Source organism: Lepidochelys kempii, chromosome 15 (assembly GCF_965140285.1).
Source record: "Lepidochelys kempii isolate rLepKem1 chromosome 15, rLepKem1.hap1, whole genome shotgun sequence".
NCBI classification, from domain to species: Eukaryota; Metazoa; Chordata; order Testudines; family Cheloniidae; genus Lepidochelys; species Lepidochelys kempii.
Window position 1 is genome coordinate 3,387,314 of NC_136394.1, and position 19,181 is coordinate 3,406,494.

The 19,181-nt window shown below is 52.7% G+C and overlaps 1 protein-coding gene across 1 annotated transcript in view; it reads left to right on the forward strand.

The window, feature by feature from the left end:
• OSBP2 (oxysterol binding protein 2) overlaps window positions 1-19,104 on the forward strand; it is a 371,100-nt gene extending 351,996 nt beyond the window's left edge. The window contains exons 9-14 of the mRNA XM_073313236.2: window positions 490-610; window positions 8,851-8,954; window positions 9,574-9,669; window positions 10,355-10,539; window positions 11,880-12,100; window positions 12,905-19,104. Coding sequence (XP_073169337.1) covers window positions 490-610; window positions 8,851-8,954; window positions 9,574-9,669; window positions 10,355-10,539; window positions 11,880-12,100; window positions 12,905-13,047 — 870 coding nt within the window. The 3' untranslated portion in view covers window positions 13,048-19,104. The remainder of the gene's footprint in view (window positions 1-489; window positions 611-8,850; window positions 8,955-9,573; window positions 9,670-10,354; window positions 10,540-11,879; window positions 12,101-12,904) is intronic.
• Window positions 19,105-19,181: the final 77 nt, after the last annotated feature.

The window sequence follows — 19,181 nt, forward strand, 5'->3', positions numbered from 1 at the left end:
GGGTGTGGCTCTGGGGACCCCTAAATTCTGCAGGGCTGTCCCACTTCAAATGACTGTATATAGATGATTAGGAGACAGGGAAATGTAAGGTCAGAGCATTAAGACCAGGAGGGGAAGAACCCTGTATGAGAGAACCCATGTAGTGTCCCTGAGTGGTGTAGCTGCCCATCCTGTGAGACGCGGCTTGTCAGGCAACGACTGCATGCTACCACCCATAGGCGGGCAGGGAACACTGTCTTTTATGGTGCAACGTTGTAATATCCTTCAGGAAGTCAGAACGCGTCACGTCCTCTGTTCCAATGCCAACCCCAGGTTGTCCCCTCCCACTCTGAGTATTGCTGCCTGGATACCAGAGTGCCATACAAACTGTGAAGTAGATCATGGCCCGTGGGCCCCTCTCTCCTGCCCACCTGTTGGGGTGGGACATTGTTTCCTGTTCTGAGCCTTTCTCCCTTGGGTGTGACGTTGCTTTCTCCTTATGTCTCACAGGTGAGCCATCACCCACCAGCGGCGGCCCATCATGTGTATTCCAAGCAAGGCTGGACGCTGTGGCAGGAAATTACAATTGCCAGCAAGTTCAGGGGCAAATACCTCTCTATCATGCCACTGGGTAAGTGACTAGCCCAGATGCTGAGTGTTAAACCCTGGGTGCGTTTGCTCTGCTTGTGCGCTACTCAGAATGTTTGGCTAATACCTGATCCCATGGGGATCACATAAACCCTGCGGAGGGTCTGAACCGAGAATCATAGAATATCAGGGTTGGAAGGGACCTCAGGAGGTCATCTAGTCCAATCCCCTGCTCAAAGCAGGACCATTCCCCAACTAAATCATCCCAGCCAGGGCTTTGTCAAGCCTGACCTTAAAAACCTCAGAGGAAGGAGATTCCACCACCTCCCTAGGTAACCCATTCCAGTGCTTCACCACCTTCCTAATGAAAAAGTTTTTCCTAATATCCAACCTAAACCTCCCCCGCTGCAACTTGAGACCATTACTCCTTGTTCTGTCATCTGCTACCACTGAGAACCGTGTAGATCCATCCTCTTTGGAGAGGCCAAATTGGACTGATCTCCCTTTGCAACATGTCCGCAGGGAGAGACACAGGCGCTGTAAACCACCAGCCAGGGGAAACCAGGCAGATCTGAGGGGTAGGAGGAGACCCAGATGGTCCAGATTTGCGTGTTCTCTACATGCAGGAAAGCAGGGATGTCTTGTGGCTACCACTGGAGTCAGGGTTCCTGGGTTCTTTTCCTGGCTCTGTCACTGATTGACTGGGACTTTGGGCAGTTCACTTAGGGTGGGATTTTCCAAAACCGCTAAGAGCACAAGTTGTATCACTGCTGAGTCACACAGGGACTTTTGGAAATCCCATTCTTAACACTCTCCCCATCTACAACATGGAGATGATGGTCCCAACCCCACAGGGGAGAGGGAAGGTTTTGTCCAAAGCACTAGCTTCTGCCTTATTCAGTCCCTGCTTCCTACCAGATTCTAGCCAGCAGGGGGCGGCGATACACAAACACTACCCAGAATGCCCAAAGCAGTTCTCAGGCTGTCAGTCTCTGGGGCACTGCAGAGTTGGTGGGTGCCCGGCACAGACTGTGGGATGATTGCGAGTCAGGCTGAAAGAGTCGGTGGCGCTGTTTGATGGCTTTGGGATCTGGAATGGTTCCTAGTGAATGTTTCTTTCAGTTACAGAATTTCTCCCTAGACCCTTTGGCCCTTTCTCATTTCAGTGCGTGGAGCTGACTTGTTCTAGTCAGTGGGCATCTGGCTTCCTGCTGGCTTCTGAACTAGTCTCTCCTTAAATTATGTTTAAGACACTTAACATGTCTAGGGATTTCCTCCCCCTGTTAGTTCAATGCAGTGAAGCTCTGGTCCTGCGTTTTCCCTTATGAAGCATTTGCTCTGGGTCAGTATCAGACTTTCTGCACTGGCTGTTCCTTTTTGATAGTTCTGTATCTCAGAGCTCTACCTACTGCTTAGTGCAGGCCTAACAAGCATCACAGATGGATGTGGCTCCAGTTACCTGATGGAAAGATCTTATCATAGAATCATAGAATATCAGGGTTGGAAGGGACCTCAGGAGGTCATCTAGTCCAACCCCCTGCTCAAAGCAGGACCAATCCCCAACTAAATCATCCCAGCCAGGGCTTTGTCAAGCCTGACCTTAAAAATATCTAAGGAAGGAGATTCCACCACCTCCTTAGGTAATGCATTCCAGTGTTTCACCACCCTCCTAGTGAAAAAGTTTTTCCTAATATCCAACCTAAACCTCCCCCACTGCAACTTGAGACCATTACTCCATGTTCTGTCATCAGCTACCACTGAAAACAGTCTAGATCCATTCTCTTTGGAACCCCCTTTCAGGTAGTTGAAAGCAGCTATCAAATCCCCCCTCATTCTTCTCTTCCACAGACTAGACAATCCCAGTTCCCTCAGCCTCTCCTCATAAGTCATGTGTTCCAGTCCCCTAATCATTTTTGTTGCCCTCTGCTGGACTCTTTCCAATTTTTCCACATCCTCCTTGTAGTGTGGAGCCCAAAACTGGACACAGTACTCCAGATGAGGCCTCACCAATGTCAAATAGAGGGGAACGATCACATCCCTCGATCTGCTGGCTTTGCCCCTGCTTATACATCTCAAAATGCCATTGGCCTTCTTGGCAACAAGGGCACACTGTTGACTCATATCCAGCTTCTCGTCCACTGTAACCTCTAGGTCCTTTTCTGCAGAACTGCTGCCGAGCCATTCGGTCCCTAGTCTGTAGCAGTGTATGGGTTCTTCCATCCTAAGTGCAGGACTCTGCACTTGTCCTTGTTGAACCTCATCAGATTTCTTTTGGTCCAATCCTCTAATTTGTCTAGGTCCCTCTGTATCCTATCCCTACCCTCCAGCGTATCTACCTCTCCTCCCAGTTTAGTATCATCTGCAAACTTGCTGAGGGTGCAATCCACACCATCCTCCAGATCATTTATGAAGATATTGAACAAAACCGGCCCAAGGACCGACCCTTGGGGCACTCCACTTGATACTGGCTGCCAACTAGACATGGAGCCATTGATCACTACCTGTTGAGCCTGACAATCTATCCAACTTTCTATCCACCTTATAGTCCATTCATCCAGCCCATAGTTCTTTAACTTGCTGGCAAGAATACTGTGGGAGACCGTGTCAAAAGTTTTGCTAAAGTCAAGGAACAACACGTCCACTGCTTTCCCCTCATCCACAGAGCCAGTTATCTCGTCATAGAAGGCAATTAGATTAGTCGGGCATGACTTTCCCTTTGTGAAACCATGCTGTCTGTTCTTGATCTCTTTCCTCTCCTCTAAGTGCTTCAGAACTGATTCCTTGAGGACCTGCTCCATGATTTTTCCAGGGACTGAGGTGAGTCTGACTGGCTTGTAGTTCCCCGGATCCTCCTTGTTCCCTTTTTTAAAGATGGGCACTACATTAGCCTTTTTCCAGTCATCTGGGTCTTCCCCGGATCACCATGAGTTTTCAAAGATAATGGCCAATGGCTCTGCAATCACATCCGCCAACTCCTTTAGCACTCTCGGATGCAGCGCATCCAGCCCCATGGACTTGTGCTTGTCCAGCTTTTCTAAATGGTCCCGAACCACTTCTTTCTCCACAGAGGGCTGGTCACCTCCTCCCCATGCTGTGCTGCCCAGTGCAGTAGTCTGGAAGCTGACCTTGTTCGTGAAGACAGAGGCAAAAAAACCATTGAGTATGTTAGCTTTTTCCACATCCTCTGACACTGGGTTGTCTCCCTCATTCAGTAAGGGGCCCACACTTTCCTTGACTTTCTTCTTGTTGCTAACATACCTGAAGAAACACTTCTTGTTACTCTTAACATCTCTTGCTAGCTGCAACTCCAGGTGTTAGTTGGCCTTCCTGATTTCACTTCTGCATGCCTGAACAATATTTTTATACTCCTCCCTGGTCATTTGTCCAATCTTCCACTTCTTATCAGCTTCTTTTTTGTGTTTAAGATTTGCAAGGATTTCACTGTTAAGCCAAGCTGGTCGCCTGCCGTATTTACTATTCTTTCTACACACCAGGATGATTTGTCCCTGTAACCTCAATAAGGATTCTTTAAAATACAGCCAGTTCTCCTGGACTCCTTTCCCCCTCATGTTATTCTCCCAGGGGATCCTGCCCATCAGTTCCCTGAGAGAGTCAAAGTCTGCTTTTCTGAAGTCCAGGGTCCGTATTCTGCTGCTCTCCTTTCTTCCTTGTGTCAGGATCCTGAACTCGACCATCTCATAATGAGGTCACTGCCACCCTGGTTCCCATCCACTTTTGCTTCCCCTACTAATTCTTCCCGGTTTGTGAGCACCAGGTCAAGTAGAACTCTGCCCCTAGTTGATTCTTCCAGTACTTGCACCAGGAAATTGTCCCCTACACTTTCCAAAAACTTCCTGGATTGTCTGTGCACCGCTGTATTGCTCTCCCAGCAGATTGAAGTCTCTCAGGGTGATTGAAGTCTCCCATGAGAACCAAGGCCTGCGATCTAGTAACTTGTGTGTTGCCGGAAGAAAACCTCGTCCACCTCATCCCCCTGGTCCGGTGGTCTATAGCAGACTCCCACCACGACATCACCCTCGTTGCTCACACTTCTAAACTTAATCCAGAGACACTCAGGTTTTTCTGCAGTTTCATACCAGAGCTCTGAGCAGTCATACTGCTCCCTTACATACAGTGCAACTCCCCCACCTTTTCTGCCCTGCCTGTCATTCCTGAACAGTTTCTATCCATCCATGACAGTACTCCAGTCATGTGAGTTATCCCACCAAGTCTCTGTTATTCCAATCACATCATAATTCCTTGACTGTGCCAGGACTTCCAGCTCTCCCTGCTTGTTTCCCAGGCTTCTTGCATTTGTGTATAGTCACTTGAGATAACTCGCTGATCATCCCTCTTTCTCAGTTTGAGGCAGGAGCCCTCCCCTCTCGCGCTCTCCTGCTTGTGCTTCCTCCTGGTATCCAACTTACTTTAGGGCTTTGGTCTCCTTCCCCTGGTGAACCTAGTTTAAAGCCCTCCTCACTAGGTTAGCCGACCTGCTTGCGAAGATGCTCTTCCCTCTCTTCGTAAGGTGGAGCCCGTCTCTGCCCAGCACTCCTCCTTATTGGAACACCATCCCATGGTCAAAGAATCCAAAGCCTTCTCTCCAACACCACCTGCGTAGCCATTCGTTGACTTCCACGATTCAACGATCCCTACCCTGGCCTTTTCCTTCCACGGGGAGTATGGACGAGAACACCACTTGCGCCTCAAACTCCTTTATCCTTCTTCCCAGAGCCACGTAGTCTGCAGTGATCTGCTCAAGGTCATTCTTGGCAGTATCATTGGTGCCCACGTGGAGAAGCAGGAAGGGGTAGCGATCCGAGGGCTTGATGAGTCTCGGCAGTCTCTCCGTCACATCATGAATCCTAGCTCCTGGCAAGCAGCAGACTTCTCGGTTTTCCCACTCAGGGTGGCAGATAGATGACTCAGTCCCCCTGAGGAGAGAGTCCCCGATCACCACCACCCGCCTCCTTCTCTTGGGAGCAGTGGTTATGGAACCCCATCCCTAGGACGGTGCATCTCATGCCTTCCAATCGGCAGAGTCTCGTTCTGTTCCCTTCCCTCAGATGTATCATCTGGTCCACTCTCCACATTAGTACCTGTGGAGAGAACATGAAAAAGGTTACTCACCTGTATCTGCATTGCTGGTACATGGACGCTCCCCTTTCTTCTTCTGGAGGTCACATGCTGCCAAATTTCTTCACTGTCCTCCTGTCCCCGCAGTGCAGCCTGCTCTGAATCTTCAGAACATTGTGCCCGTAGAAGCATATCCTGACGTCTGTCCAGGAAATCTTCAGTTTCTCTTATGCAACGCAGGGTCGATACCTGTTGCTCCAGACCTTGAACCTTCTCTTCCAATATGGAGACCAGCTTGCGCTTTGTACAGAAAAAGTTGCTTCTGTCCTGTGAAAGAAAGACAAACACGGCAAATCCAGTGCAGGTCACAACAGCTGAACGCTCCCCATCCATATTACCATCCTTCTACGAGCTGCCTCAGGAGTTGTAGTAACTTCTCAGAGAATCCAGCAAGATGTACGCCTCAGTGGGCTCTCCCCAGGCGAACTCCCTCTGTTAACCTCTCCACTGTTGGCCTCTCAGCTGAAGCTGTCTGGCTTTTTATAACAGGCCCACTGAAGGCTCACCTGGAACAAAGCACTCCCAATTCACACTTTTCAAACAATCAAGCACACGGTCAAATTGATAAACTGTCCCCTCAACAGACACTCAGATACTCAGATCTTGGCTGGGGTTCATGGAAATGTGCAGGATCTGTAGGGGCCAGGTCCCACTTCTTAGGACCAGTGCGGTAAACTTGGGTCCACTCTTCCCACACAGGCAGGAATGGCGGGTCATTCAGCTCTCTTAGCAGCGAAGAATTGCTGCCTTGCACTTAAAGGAAGACGCCCAGGCAGGGGTTCTGTGGCTGCTGGCACAGGCTCAGTAGGGAGCAACTAAGTATATTTGCTCCTTGCTTCTGAGTCTCCTTATCGTTGGTTCAGGCCCTTTACCTTCAATGAAGATGCTACCGCTGCCAATGGGAGGTGTTCTCCTGTCGGCATAGAGAATCCACCTCCCCTAAAGGCAGTAGCTAGGTCGATGGAGAATTCTAGCCCTGTCTCCACTGGGGGTTCAGTCCCTTTAACAGCGTCGCTCCACGGTGTGGATTTCTCACACCCCTGAGCAACATAGTGATACTGACCTAATTTCCCAGGGTAGACCTGGCCTGACACTAGCCTCTGAGGACTGGCCTGCAGGAGGCTGGTGCAGCCATGCTGCTCCTCGATGATCCGAGAGTCCAGCTCTGCCTGTGACTGTACAGCAGCACCCCGGATTCAGCCTGCTCCGGAACACGGGGGGTCGGAGATCTTGCTCCAGTGACTTGCCAAGGGAGTTTGCTTGGAACCAGATAGTAGGAGGAATTTTGCAGCTGTCTCCCAAGCGGTGGGCAGGGGAAAGCTCTCTGCTGTCCCCCGCACACTGAGAGGCTCCCTCACGCTTCACGAACACAAGCCCGTGTGGGGTATGCCCAGCCGGCAGTGAGAGGTGTCAGAGTAGCAGCCGCGTTAGTCTGTATCCGCAAAAAGAACAGGAGTATTCGTGGCACCTTAGAGACTACGAGGAGACATAGCCAAGCTAGCTCCCTCCAGTACCAACGCGAGGGGACGGGCTGGCTGCTCGAGAACCTGCCCTGGGTTCCGGCAGGGCTGTGCAGCTCGTGCTGCTCCCAAGCAGTCGCAGCGTCACTGCTATTGTTCTACATTGGCACAGATGACTCGTGCCTCCCCGGGGGGGGGGAAACAATCTAAAGGGGACGACATGTCACCGCCCCACGTGTTCCTCTCTACAGCAACCCCCCCCCACAGCCCCAGCGCCGGGCTGCCGCGCTCTCCCTGCCCCACCTGAGTTGCAGAGGGGTGGGGGGGAGGCTCTGTCCTTCTCCTTCTGTGCCTCTGCCCCGGTGTGTTCAGCCGCTCTCCCTGGCTGCTGGGCCCAAGTGCGGCACGGGAGAGAGCAGCCTCTCACGCAGCTGAAGTTGGCCACTGCTGGTCACTGTCTGAGAGAGCCCAGCTGGGGAGGCAGCAGCCTGCCCTGCCCCCTCTGCTCCCTGTCTGGGCCCAGCTGCCAGGGACAGGGGCTGAGCGTGCTGGGGGGCAGGCATAGTGGGAGAAAGACAGAGCCCTTCTTCCTCCCCCTCCACCCCACAGGCTAAGCAAAAATCGGGAGGGGCGGAGCACTTGACCCCGGCCACGTGTCACCTATGTACAGAGCTCTCCCCACTCCCAACAAGCCAGTGGCCTGTGCAGAGTTCCCTCCTCCACCCCCACCACCTTGACCCCAGACGGAGCTTCACTTTTCAATGGTTCCTTTTTAAATACAAAAAGAAAAGGAGTACTTGTGGCACCTTAGAGACTCCTTTTCTTTTTGCGAATACAGACTAACACGGCTGTTACTCTGAACCCTTTTTAAATACAAATTCAGCATGGGGATAACTGGAGGGCTCAAGGGAAGAGGTTCCACCCATGGACAGCCAGGCCTGGTCTGCACAGCCATAAAGCGCTATGTCACCAGGGACAGGCTGAGCTGGGACTGGCCAGCCTGCACCGGGCAGCACAGCCATGTTCCCAGCGGGCTGCCGGCCACGCTGCTGGCACCTGTCCTGAGCTGGGGCTGATAAAAGCAGCAGACCAGGCCGGGGCCGTGCTGGCCTGCTCCCATCAGGAGCACAGTGCATGGATGGGAGGGAAGAGTTCACATCTGCCAGGTGGGAAAAGCCTTAAGCCAGGAAACATTGTTCAGCTTTTCAGCTCCTAGCAGGGCGCGTGGGAGCAGCGGAGAGGTGAATGAAAATGTGGGAATGGGAAGGGGTGGCGTCCCTTTAAGAAGTGTGAGACCATGTCTACACTAGCTAACTTACAGCAGCACCACTGGACCGACGCAGCGCCGCTGCTGTAAGATGGCTCGTGTAGCTGCTCTGTGCTGTAAGATCGCTCTCCCATCGACATGATAAACCCACCGAAGTGAGTGACAGTAGCTGTGTCTACCGGAGAAGCTCTCCCGCTGACCGAGCGCTTGTGCCGGTGAAACTTACGTTGCTCAAAGGGGTGTTTTTTTTCACACCCCTGAGTGACATAAGTTTTGCTAACATAAGTGCTAGTGTAGACATGGCTGTAGTCTGGTCTCTTCATGGTGCCGCTCAAGGATAGCACAGTATCTGACTGTCCCCTAGCGTGGGACTGTCTCCCTCATCTCAAAGCAAAGGGCTCTCTCCCTCTGCCTCCACAGGTGCCATCCATCTAGAATTTCACTCCAGCGGGAACCACTATGTCTGGAGGAAGGTCACCTCCACCGTTCACAACATCATTGTGGGCAAGCTCTGGATCGACCAGGTCAGTGGCAAGCGGCGCAAGGATCCTGGTCCCTTATCGCCCCACTCCACGTGTTCTGTCCTGGGTTATTTTGTTACAGTGCTCCAGCAAAGAGGGGCTGGCTTCTGGAGGGGGCAGTGAAAGGATCCCAGCTGCTGGCTGTCGGGAGAGGCTTCCGCTCATCTAGTATGGCCCCTCACCCCCTCATAACCTTCTGAGAAGGAAGATCTATCCCACCAGCTGCAGCGGGCACATGGGGAGGCCCCTCAGTCAGGTCCACCTTGGAGCTCCAGTGGGGTTAAGGGCAGGACTGGCACCCCTGGGTAGCCCCCTTCTGCCCCCTGGAGTTGGCCCTGGCCTTTCTGCCCAGGCTGACAGTGATACTCCCAGTCCAGCACTGGTTTTCCCTCTCCCTGTCATGCCAGTCCCAGTGAACTGGTACCGAGCTGCTAGGCTGGCTTCTATCATCCACACGCACTGGGAACCCAGTCTGTTCGCCGGCACTAGGTAAAAGTGCCTGAGTTCAGGGGACACAGTGCTGCTGAGGATTCTGATTTGCATGTGAACAAACTGAAACTCATGCCTGATTTGTCTCTTTGTAAATCCTCTCTCTGCCTGTGATTCTGTGTCTTTTCTCTAGTCTGGTGACATAGAGATTGTTAACCACAAGTCAAAAGATAAATGCCAGCTGAAATTTACTCCCTACAGCTATTTCTCCAGAGACGTCCCCCGAAAGGTACGTATCCAGAAAAAAACCCAACTCACTTAAGCAGCCTCACACATGGCAGAGGCACTGATTCTTCCCTCCGGGTAGTGCCAGTTGCCAACGGGATGAGAAAGCTGTTGGCTGTGGACAGACGGGACCTGGGGCAGCAGGAGTCCAGCAACCCTAAAATAAAGTTGATGATGATTTCCTTGAAACTGTGTTGGCACCCCCTAGTGGCCAGCTCCCTGCACTGCATGGAATGTGATGGCTCATATTTATCTCTGTTCTAGCGTTTTTAAGGCTAGATAGAATATAGTGAACTGTCCTGCATTCACGTCCCTACCCGCAGTGTTAAATGGGTTCCATCTGGCTCCATCATGTGCTCCTCCAGAGTCACAAGTTAAAGCAGTAACACTGGCTGCGTTTGAGACCCGAGAAGGGCGAGACGAAGCTGGATGGCAGAATGAAGGAGGAGACGGGCTGGGTCTGGGATGAACCCCAGCGTGAAGTGTGGGGAGCTGGGTGTTCCCCTTGCATGACTCTCCTAAGCCTCAGCGCTGCCGTCCCAGAATCAGGCCTTCTGAATGACACCAGGCCCCAGTGCTTACCACGGGCAGCCGGGAGGGTGCTGTGGGCACCACTCTAGTCTCTGTCCTCTGGATGTTTGCAAGCTCCACCATCGTAAGCCCATGTGATTTTCTTCCCCCGGTGCCAGGTGACGGGCGTGGTAACGGACGCTGATGGGAAGGCGCATTACGCCATGTCTGGCACGTGGGACGAAAATATGGAGTGCTCCAAGATAGTTCAGAGCAGCCATGGCAGCACCAGCTCGGAGGGCAAGCAAAAAACCGTCTACCAGACGCTGGCCCCAAAGGTCCTGTGGAAGAAATATCCTCTCCCGTGAGTCCTCTCTGCAGGCTTGGTGTGCTGTGGTCATGCTCTTCAACAGCTGCTGCATTTCAGCCCAGAGGTGGCTGGAGTTCAGTGGTGGGCAAAGTGATCTGAGAAATAAGGACTTACTCCTGCTCTGGCCAGTGCAGGATGGGGACCAAGAGGAACAGCCATGGGTAGTGGTGCTATAAGGCACACTTTGCTGCTTCTCTGAGGTTTGCTGCTAACTGCAGCATCTCCCACCCTTGAGTATATACCCAGGGTCCTGGGTGGGTGGGGCTAGCCCGCTCTGTTGTCAGTGTAACCGCACCTTCAATGCTGTTGTCCCTCATTCTGGCTACATCAACCCGTCTAGCGAGATCACAGCTCTTTTGAGTATATCTATACATGCTGCAATCACACCCCTGATGGCAGTGTAGACAGATCCTCAGTTGCAAATAGGGTTAGGGACTTTATGGTAGCATGGCTTAGAATGGAATAACATGGCTTTCAACACTAAAGGGTGTTTTACAAAGCCATGTTGCAGGCATGTTCCAGAACCATGTCTGGAGCCGGCAGGAGCTGGTTTCTAACATGGGTCTGACCATCACGGCTCACTCCCTTTCCAAAACAGTCTCATCAGCTAACATCGTTCCTGGAAGAATTGCGAAGACGTACTCAGCCCGGTTTGGAAACCTGCTTTGCTGACGCGGTTAACGCATGTTCATGGAACTGCTTTTCATGCCAGCTTAGCAATCAGGGTAGCCTGGTTTCCACCCTACCAAATCTTCGTACTCCATTGTGTTGCCTTGTTTGGCTCGCTGCTGAGAGCTAATGCCAAAGGCCATTAGTCCTCCGTGTGCAGCTGCGGTCAAACATGTGGCACAAGCGGCAAAGCACTAATGCACACTTCTGGCTTTTCGCTAGAATGCCGCCTATTCTCTGGGATGACTCTTGCCAGCTTGGTTGTGGGGCAGCAGCATTGCTGGATGGGGGAAGTGTGTTTGGGAGTGATCTATGCCCTCTTGACTTCCTGCCCAGTGGCACAGAGTTGTAGGAGGAGACCACGACTCCTGTGGGAAGATCATGGAACTGCATTGGTTGAACTGTTCTCTCATGTGAAGGTACCTTAGGCATTTCCATTGGGGTGGTAGGAGGAAAGGCTCCCCAGAGGAAGAATTCTGCCACCTCACTGAGGACTCCCTGCACTCCAGGCAGGTAGTGTGGCCAGGTCTGGATCTAATGGTAGGAGATGCTTAGATACCGCAGTGATGGGGGGGCCATGCAAGCAGATGGATGGATGGATGGAGACCGTTCGTATCTGGGTGGGTGGAAGAATCCACCCGCTAACCTGACCCCTTCTCCTCCAGGGAGAATGCCGAGAACATGTATTTCTTCTCTGACCTGGCCCTGACCCTTAACGAGCCTGAGGAGCGAGTGGCCCCCACAGACAGCAGGCTGAGGCCTGACCAGCGGCTCATGGAGAATAGCAAGTGGGATGAGGCCAACGTGGAGAAGCAGAGGCTGGAGGAGAAGCAAAGAGCCGTCCGTCGCAGGCGGGAGGCAGAAGCCGTGGAGGCCTTGGAGGAAGGTGAGTTTGACTGGGTTGCAGGGTTCAATAGATAACCAGGGGACTCAGAAAGGCTGCTGGTCTCAGGCTGTGGGAACTGCAGCCAAAGGGAGGGAGCAAGTCAGTCAAGTGTCTCAAGTCCCAGAAGAACCATCCCTGAATCTGCCGGAACAGCACAATCCTGAATTGGCAGAGGATTGGGTAGGGAGCCTGGTCGCTCTTTCCCATCTCTAGACACCTTTGAGGGGTTTAATGGACTCAGCTGAGGGCTGGGACTCAGGTGCCCAGCGTGGGTTCTGTTTCAGACTTGCTGGGTGACTGTGGGCAAATCCTTTCTCCGCTGTGCCAGCTGGCCCACCTATAAAGTAGGGACAGTGCTGCTTCCCACCCCCTCCAGCCCCTGGTAAAGAGATCTGAGGTTCTAGGACCAGATGTGCTGTGTCATTATTGATGTGGCAGAGAAACCCGCCTTCAGCTGCAGTCACACCCATCTCCTCTCCTGAGCTGACTGGGCACAGCCTCTGAGCCTTCCAGCTCTGACACTCCGCCAGGCGTCTCTTTGGGAGCCAGCCACAGCACATGGAAGTTTACCAGCTCCCCTGGAAGGCCTAGGCTCATGAATTCATAGGGTTGGCTGGTCCTTCCAAGTAGCAGGAGTTTCGATAGCAGTGGGTGACCCATGCATGGCTTGTTGGGCTGATTCTGATCCCTATGTTGCTGTTCACTGCATTGTGCTGACAGCACGGCGGGGATGCCAGCAGAGCAGCCTGGCTTCCCTACGAGACGTGCAACCAACCCTCGTGCTGTGCTCTCCGCTCTCGACAGGCAAAGACTATGAAGGCTACATCCCGCTGTGGTTTGAGAGAAAGGTGGATCCCCTGACAGGGGAGCTGATCTGTGTTTACAAAGGTGGATACTGGGAAGCCAAGGAGAAACAGGACTGGGATCTGTGCCCTGATATCTTCTGAGCTGCTCCTCCCATGCCAGGCTGGCAGCCCACAGGAGAGGAGGAAGAGGAGCACCTGGGACGCATCGGGCAGCATCCTGCTGTTTATGTCACAGCGCACAGAAACACACACAGAGTAAATAAATACAGAAATTTAAAAGAAAATAAATCAAAACAGGGATTCCAAACCTATTTTTTTATGCACTAATAAAATAGCGTTCAGTGTTTTTTTTAACGGTGACAGTTTTTTAGCTACTAATTAGGAACAAGGACACATTGATTTGGTTCATTTTTAGCCTAGCATATTTATTGCTGTCCGAAGTTGCTGCCTATATTTTTTTGAAGCCTCAGCTTTGTTAACTGAGACGTCGACTTCCAAAGAGGCACGCATTGCGGGGAGACGATGCACAGCCCTTGGAGCTCTTCCTTCTGACTTTTCCCCCGTTTGCCTATGGACTTAATTTTTAAAAAATCTGCTTGTGGTTCAGGTTCCTTTTTAAAGGCACAAGCAACTCTCAGCTCCCAGTCGTCGCCGAAGCTCTAGGGAGAAGACGACTTTTCTAGAGACGGTAGATTAGGTGCTTATTCCTAGGTTCTCCCCATAGTTCCCAGCAGTGCCCCATGCTCCCGTAGCTATGAATTAGGTTATTTCTGAAGCTCTTTAGGTGACTTTTAGGGGGATTGTTTGAGTGGATTTTTTCCAATCTGCAATATTTAGTTGATATTTTTTAGAACCGTCTCTAACAAGATGCTTTTTGGATCATGTTCATTTTAGTTTTTCCTTTCAACTGTGTCTTACTGGGAAACCGTTCCTTACAGAAAGCAGAAAAGAGGTGATCTGTCTAGGGAGACTTTTTAAAGCTGCCCTCAGTCAGAGTAGAGTCAGTCTTCGTGGACTAGAGCCAAGACCCTTACTCAGCAGTTCATAGATGCCACCAGTGCTCGTCGGGATCCGTAGCCCACCCAAGCCCAGCTCCTCGAGGCCCCTTCCCCCTCCATGTCTCTCAGTACTAATTAATGTTCCCAGCTCTCTTTCCAGGCAGGGTTTGGGCTCTGAGCTGCCCTTTGGCGACCAGGCAAAAAGGTTGAGGCATGGATGGTTACTGTCGTATCGCAGTCAGTGTCAGTCCCCCTAACGGACAGTTGGAGGTGCAGAGAACAGTGACACTCGTTTAGGCAAGGCAGTAGTAAGGTTCATGGCGAGCTTGGTGTGAGAGCCCGGAAGTGTAGTCGGAGGCTCTTGAACAAGCAGATGGCTCCCCTACCCTTTTCCTTTCCCCCATTCCCTTGGCTTCCTTCCACTTCCACCCCATCCTCCTGCTATCTCCTTGGCGATCTTTCTCTTGTGCCCACCCCCAATCTGGTGTCCTCTCCTTAGGCTCTACTCCCCTCCCCCAGCCTGGGCCACTGACTTCAGTGTGCAGGGTGGGTTGGGGAGCAGAGCATGGGGGGCTCAGCAGAGGAGTAGGAGGAGAGACGTAGTTATCTGGCAGGATGCCCCAGCTCCAGCACAGGGACCCCTGAGTGAGGCTGGCTCTGTGTTATGACTGGCTGCGAGTCGCTCTAGCTCAGTCACATGTGACTCGTGGATCCCAGTTCCCACTCCCCTGATGCACAGATGGGCCAGATCCAAGATCCCCAAACGCAGCTGGAGGGATGCAGGATTCCAGCATGGCTCCCGTGACTATAATGGGTTGCTCCAGAGCCTAGCTCTGAGCACTAACCCCCAAACACCATTAAATCACCCTGCAGTCCAAGGGGAGAGATGCCCCAGGAGCTCTGCTCACAGACACACACACCCCCACCCCCCGCCGCTGGGCCCTGGGCGGTGTCCCACCTCTGGCAGGACTGAGCCTACTTGCTGAGCTCTGTCACAGGTGCACGGGAAAAGCCAAGAGACTTTTGGGCAGAAGGGGGTGAGGGCAGCCTGTTCCTGCACTGCAGAGGGTGCTTGGGGCTCGCATCAGCTGCTGGAAATGGGGCACAACATTGTAATGGCCCAGTAGAAAGCTGAGTGCACTGTGGGCCACTGGCCCCACTCTGCCCTAGGGCCCTCCCTTGGTCCCCTGCAGGAAGGTGGCAGGCAATGGTTTGCTTTCAGTGCTGTGTGCAGGCACCAGTCCTGGACTGTCACTGGCTGCTCCAGCTCAGCCCGTGCTGCAGGGCTCATTTAGATCCATGCACTACTGCAGACACTCCCCCCACCCCCCACCGCAGGGCTGGACGAGCAGCAGGCTACCCTAGACCAGGGCCCGTTCCCTACACCGTTGCTGCTGAGTGGCAGATAGCAACCCCTCTCCTCCTCACGTCCCTTCCTGATGCTAAAAAGCCCTCGCTGCTGGAGTTTCACGCAGTGACCAAAGTATCCCTCCCTGGGCAGTGGGTGGCCCTGAACCCAACAGACTTTGGCACATGGACTCGCTCCCTTCCAGTCCCCTGGCTCTGGACCACCCCACATTGAAACATTAGAACAGTAGGGCAATCCCCTTCCATGGGGCTCCTGCTGTTGCCATTATTAGGAATGTCCCATCACTGAACATCCACTGAGCCCGCGCAGCAAACATTACAGCAAACGTCGGGCCACACTCACCTCTTGGGCTGTGATGCCAGTGGAAGTAGTGTCTGTCTTGAAACAACTCTGCTCCTAGATCTCCTGCTTTCTGTACCTCCCTTTCCAAGTGGCCCCCTGTTGCGTGGGGCCAGAGGCCCGTGCACTTCTGCTGCTTCCTCCCCACCGGAGCAGTCTCCTTGCTGGGATACGGAGTGCTCCGGAGATGCCCGGAAAGGATGAGCAAGCCTTCCAGGTGATAAATGAGCAGCAAGAGAAGGCGACTCACTCACACATCCTGCTCTGGTGTATACACGTCTGGTAACTGAACTGCAGGGTGTCCCGCAAGAGCTCTGTCTGCGCTGGCATTTGGGAATGGGAGTGCGGATCTGCACACTGATGAGCCCTGCCGAGCATCCTGGGCTTGAGAGGGAGCTATGTGTGAGCTTTCAGGAGGGCTAGAGGCAGGGTTCTGCCTTGTCTTCTGCTCTGGCTTTCCACCATGTCACACCAACCACTCTGCTCGTGTGGGTCAAAGGCCATGCTGGGACAGCTGGGGCCAGCCCACACCCGTGGGGGAAGAAAAGTAGCAATAATGAACTTCAAGGCACTGGTAACTGAAAACCCAGACTGCACAAGGGGCTCGTATGCAATCAGGTTCCGAAGACCATCAGTCTCCAGGTCAGCCCTCTCATCCAGCGCCCACGGACTATGATTTACAACACATGAATGTCTACAGTATATATACAACTTGTACAATGTAACATTAGTGAGTGTCTATCAGTGTGGTAACAGCTGATTTCCGCGTATCCTTTAATCTTTTATTTGCTTCTAATTTATATATAAATATATATAAAATTATTTTGCTTAAATTTATATGGTACATAATAGATGAAAAATAATGAAGACAGATACGGCTGTCTGAGGTTTTGTAGTACAACCTGTATGGTACATTTCAGCGTATCTTTCAGGTAGGCTTGTTCTAAAATGAGCAGGGAGAGAGAGGTTTAAGGTAATTGCTTAATTAGCTAAGTAACAATTGCTCCAAAGCCGAATGCTTTCACATTCAAAAGGTGTTAATTAGAAAAGATCATTCCCTTTTAGAAAACAAGGCATTTCAGCTTTCCAAGGCCTGGTCTACACTACAGAGCTAGGTCGAGATAAGGCAGCTTACATTAACCTAACTCTAAGCGACTCCACTAAAAGGTAGCTCCCACCCATGTAACTCGCCCACGACACCGACTTAATAACTCCACCGCTGTGAGAGGCGTAGCGCTTAGGACAATGGAGTTAGGTCGATGCAGTGTCCGTGGAGACATCGACTGTTACCATGGGCGGCGAGTTCTATGGGCCCGTGGTGCCCAGGCACCACCGGCCCAGCTCCAGCACTGGTCTCTCCCTCGGGCCTGCCTACTGCCCCCGTGTCCCCCAGACCATTTCAAACAGCCCGGGGCCCCCACTCACCGCCGGCAGCACAGCGGAGCTGAGCAGCTTCCTGCCTGCTTGCTCCACGTGGCTGCCGGCCCCACCCTGTGGCTCCTTGGCGGGGTGGGTCTGTGTCCTGCCCCAAGCACCCCTGTGGCCAATAGGAAGCTGCAGGGGCAGTGCCTGGGGGTAGCAGCGCACGGAGACCTCCCGGCCCGCTCTGCCTAGGAGCCCCAGGTAAGCACCGCGCCCCCCCTTACCGCCTCCTGCACCCCCACCCCTTTCCCACACACACCCCCCCTCTGGCCCCCAGACTCCCTCCCAGAGCCTGTACCCCAGCCCTCCGCACTCCCTCCCAGAGCCTGCACCCCTCACCCCCTCCTACACCCTCACCCCTTGCCCCAGCCCAGAGCCTACACCCAAACTCCATCCCAGATCCTGCAACCCTCACCTCGTCCTGCATCCCTGCCCCAGCCCAGAGCCTGCACCCAGCACCCAAACTCTATCCCAGAGCCTGCACCTCAGACCCCCTTCTCTCACCCAAACTCCCTCCCAGAGCCTGCACCCCCACCCCTTTCCCACACACACACCCCCTCTGGCCCCCAAACTCCCTCCCAGAGCCTGTACCCCAGCCCTCCGCACTCCCTCCCAGAGCCTGCACCCCCTCGTACACCCTCACCCCCTGCCGCAGCCCAGAGCCTACACCCAGCACACAAACTCCATCCCAGAGCCTGCACCTCAGACCCTCCTCTCCCACCCAAACTCCCTCCCAGAGCCCAACCTCTCACCCATCCTGCACCCCAATCCCCTGCCCCAGCCCAGGGTCTGCGCCCCAGACCTCCTCCCCCCACCCACACTCCCTCCCAGAGCCTTAGGTAGGTGGGGGGTGGAGTTGGGGGGCGGGCTCTGGGCATTCTGGGCACCACCAAAATTTCTACAAACCTGCTGCCCCTGACTGTTTCTGCCTGTCGGAAGCCATCCCCCAATGCCCCACACTGACAGTGAAATCAGTGCAAGCGCTTCTGGTGAGGACGCACACCACCGACAGGAGCGTAGTGTGGATGTGCAAAAGGGATTTAATTACTGCAGTGGCTGTATGTCGACGTAACTTAGGTCGACTTAATTTTGTAGTGTAAACTTGCCCCACAAGAAGGCTGTCAGTATTCCAGCTAGTTGCCATGTTCGAAACTCAATGCTGTGTTCTCCTCTTCTCTACTTGAGCAGACTGGCCCTCGGGTCCCACGGTCAGCCAGTGCAGGCTGGCTGTGTGGGTTGCCGGGGACCCAATAAAGCAGGGGAATCTCTCCCTTTTTTGAACTGCTGGGTTGATAACACTGAGCCGCTTGGATCCAGCCTGCCGGGCGACTATTGCATATTCCATCATGGAGGCATTTAGACCCTAACTCCTTTTGAGACAGACTTTACGTAACTGTGGGAGCACAGAAGGTTCTCTGCTCCAAAGCTCTTCAGTCATGCCTTTCTTTGTTTGATTTATAACAACATTACATTGGGGGGGCGGTCCCACTCAAGTTCTGATTCAGGTTCATAAAAGGGAGTCTAAATACAGCTCTTTAAAATGCCTTATTTTTCCTTGCGTATTTTGTCCCAACAAGTGTTAGCCCAGAGCTTGGAACAATAAGAGATTCCTACATCTGCTGTCACTAAAACAGGACCTGTGTGCTGTTGCAGCTAACCAAAGTGCAGAGTGAAATTAAGTGTTGGCACCTAAATGCCCAGCTTTGCTGGTCTCTGGGGCAGCAATTAGTCCTTGCTGATCTACCTTCAGTAAATGCATTTGTGTAGAAGCCTCATACCCAGACACTACAGAATAGCAGAGCTAAAGAGGGGAATATTGGGAATACACCCCGAAACACCCAGTCATTTTTAGGACAGCTAATTTTAAAAGCAAACTACTTCTCTGACACAGTTCCTTTAGTGACAACACTTAATCTGAGCACTGTCCTGGTCTTTCTGTTTTCCCACCACAGGATTTTAATGTCATTCTACTGTAAATGCTGTTGAGTGTAATTCTTTGGAACAATATATTGTGTGATCCCTCTTCTCCTACACAGGAATAAAACTTGGATTCAGGAGTTTTAAAATGCATCATGCTGAAGTGTCCTCACTTACTCCACTGGGCTGCCCCTGGGGCTCGGGAAATGCTCTGTGCGAAGCTGGAGGCA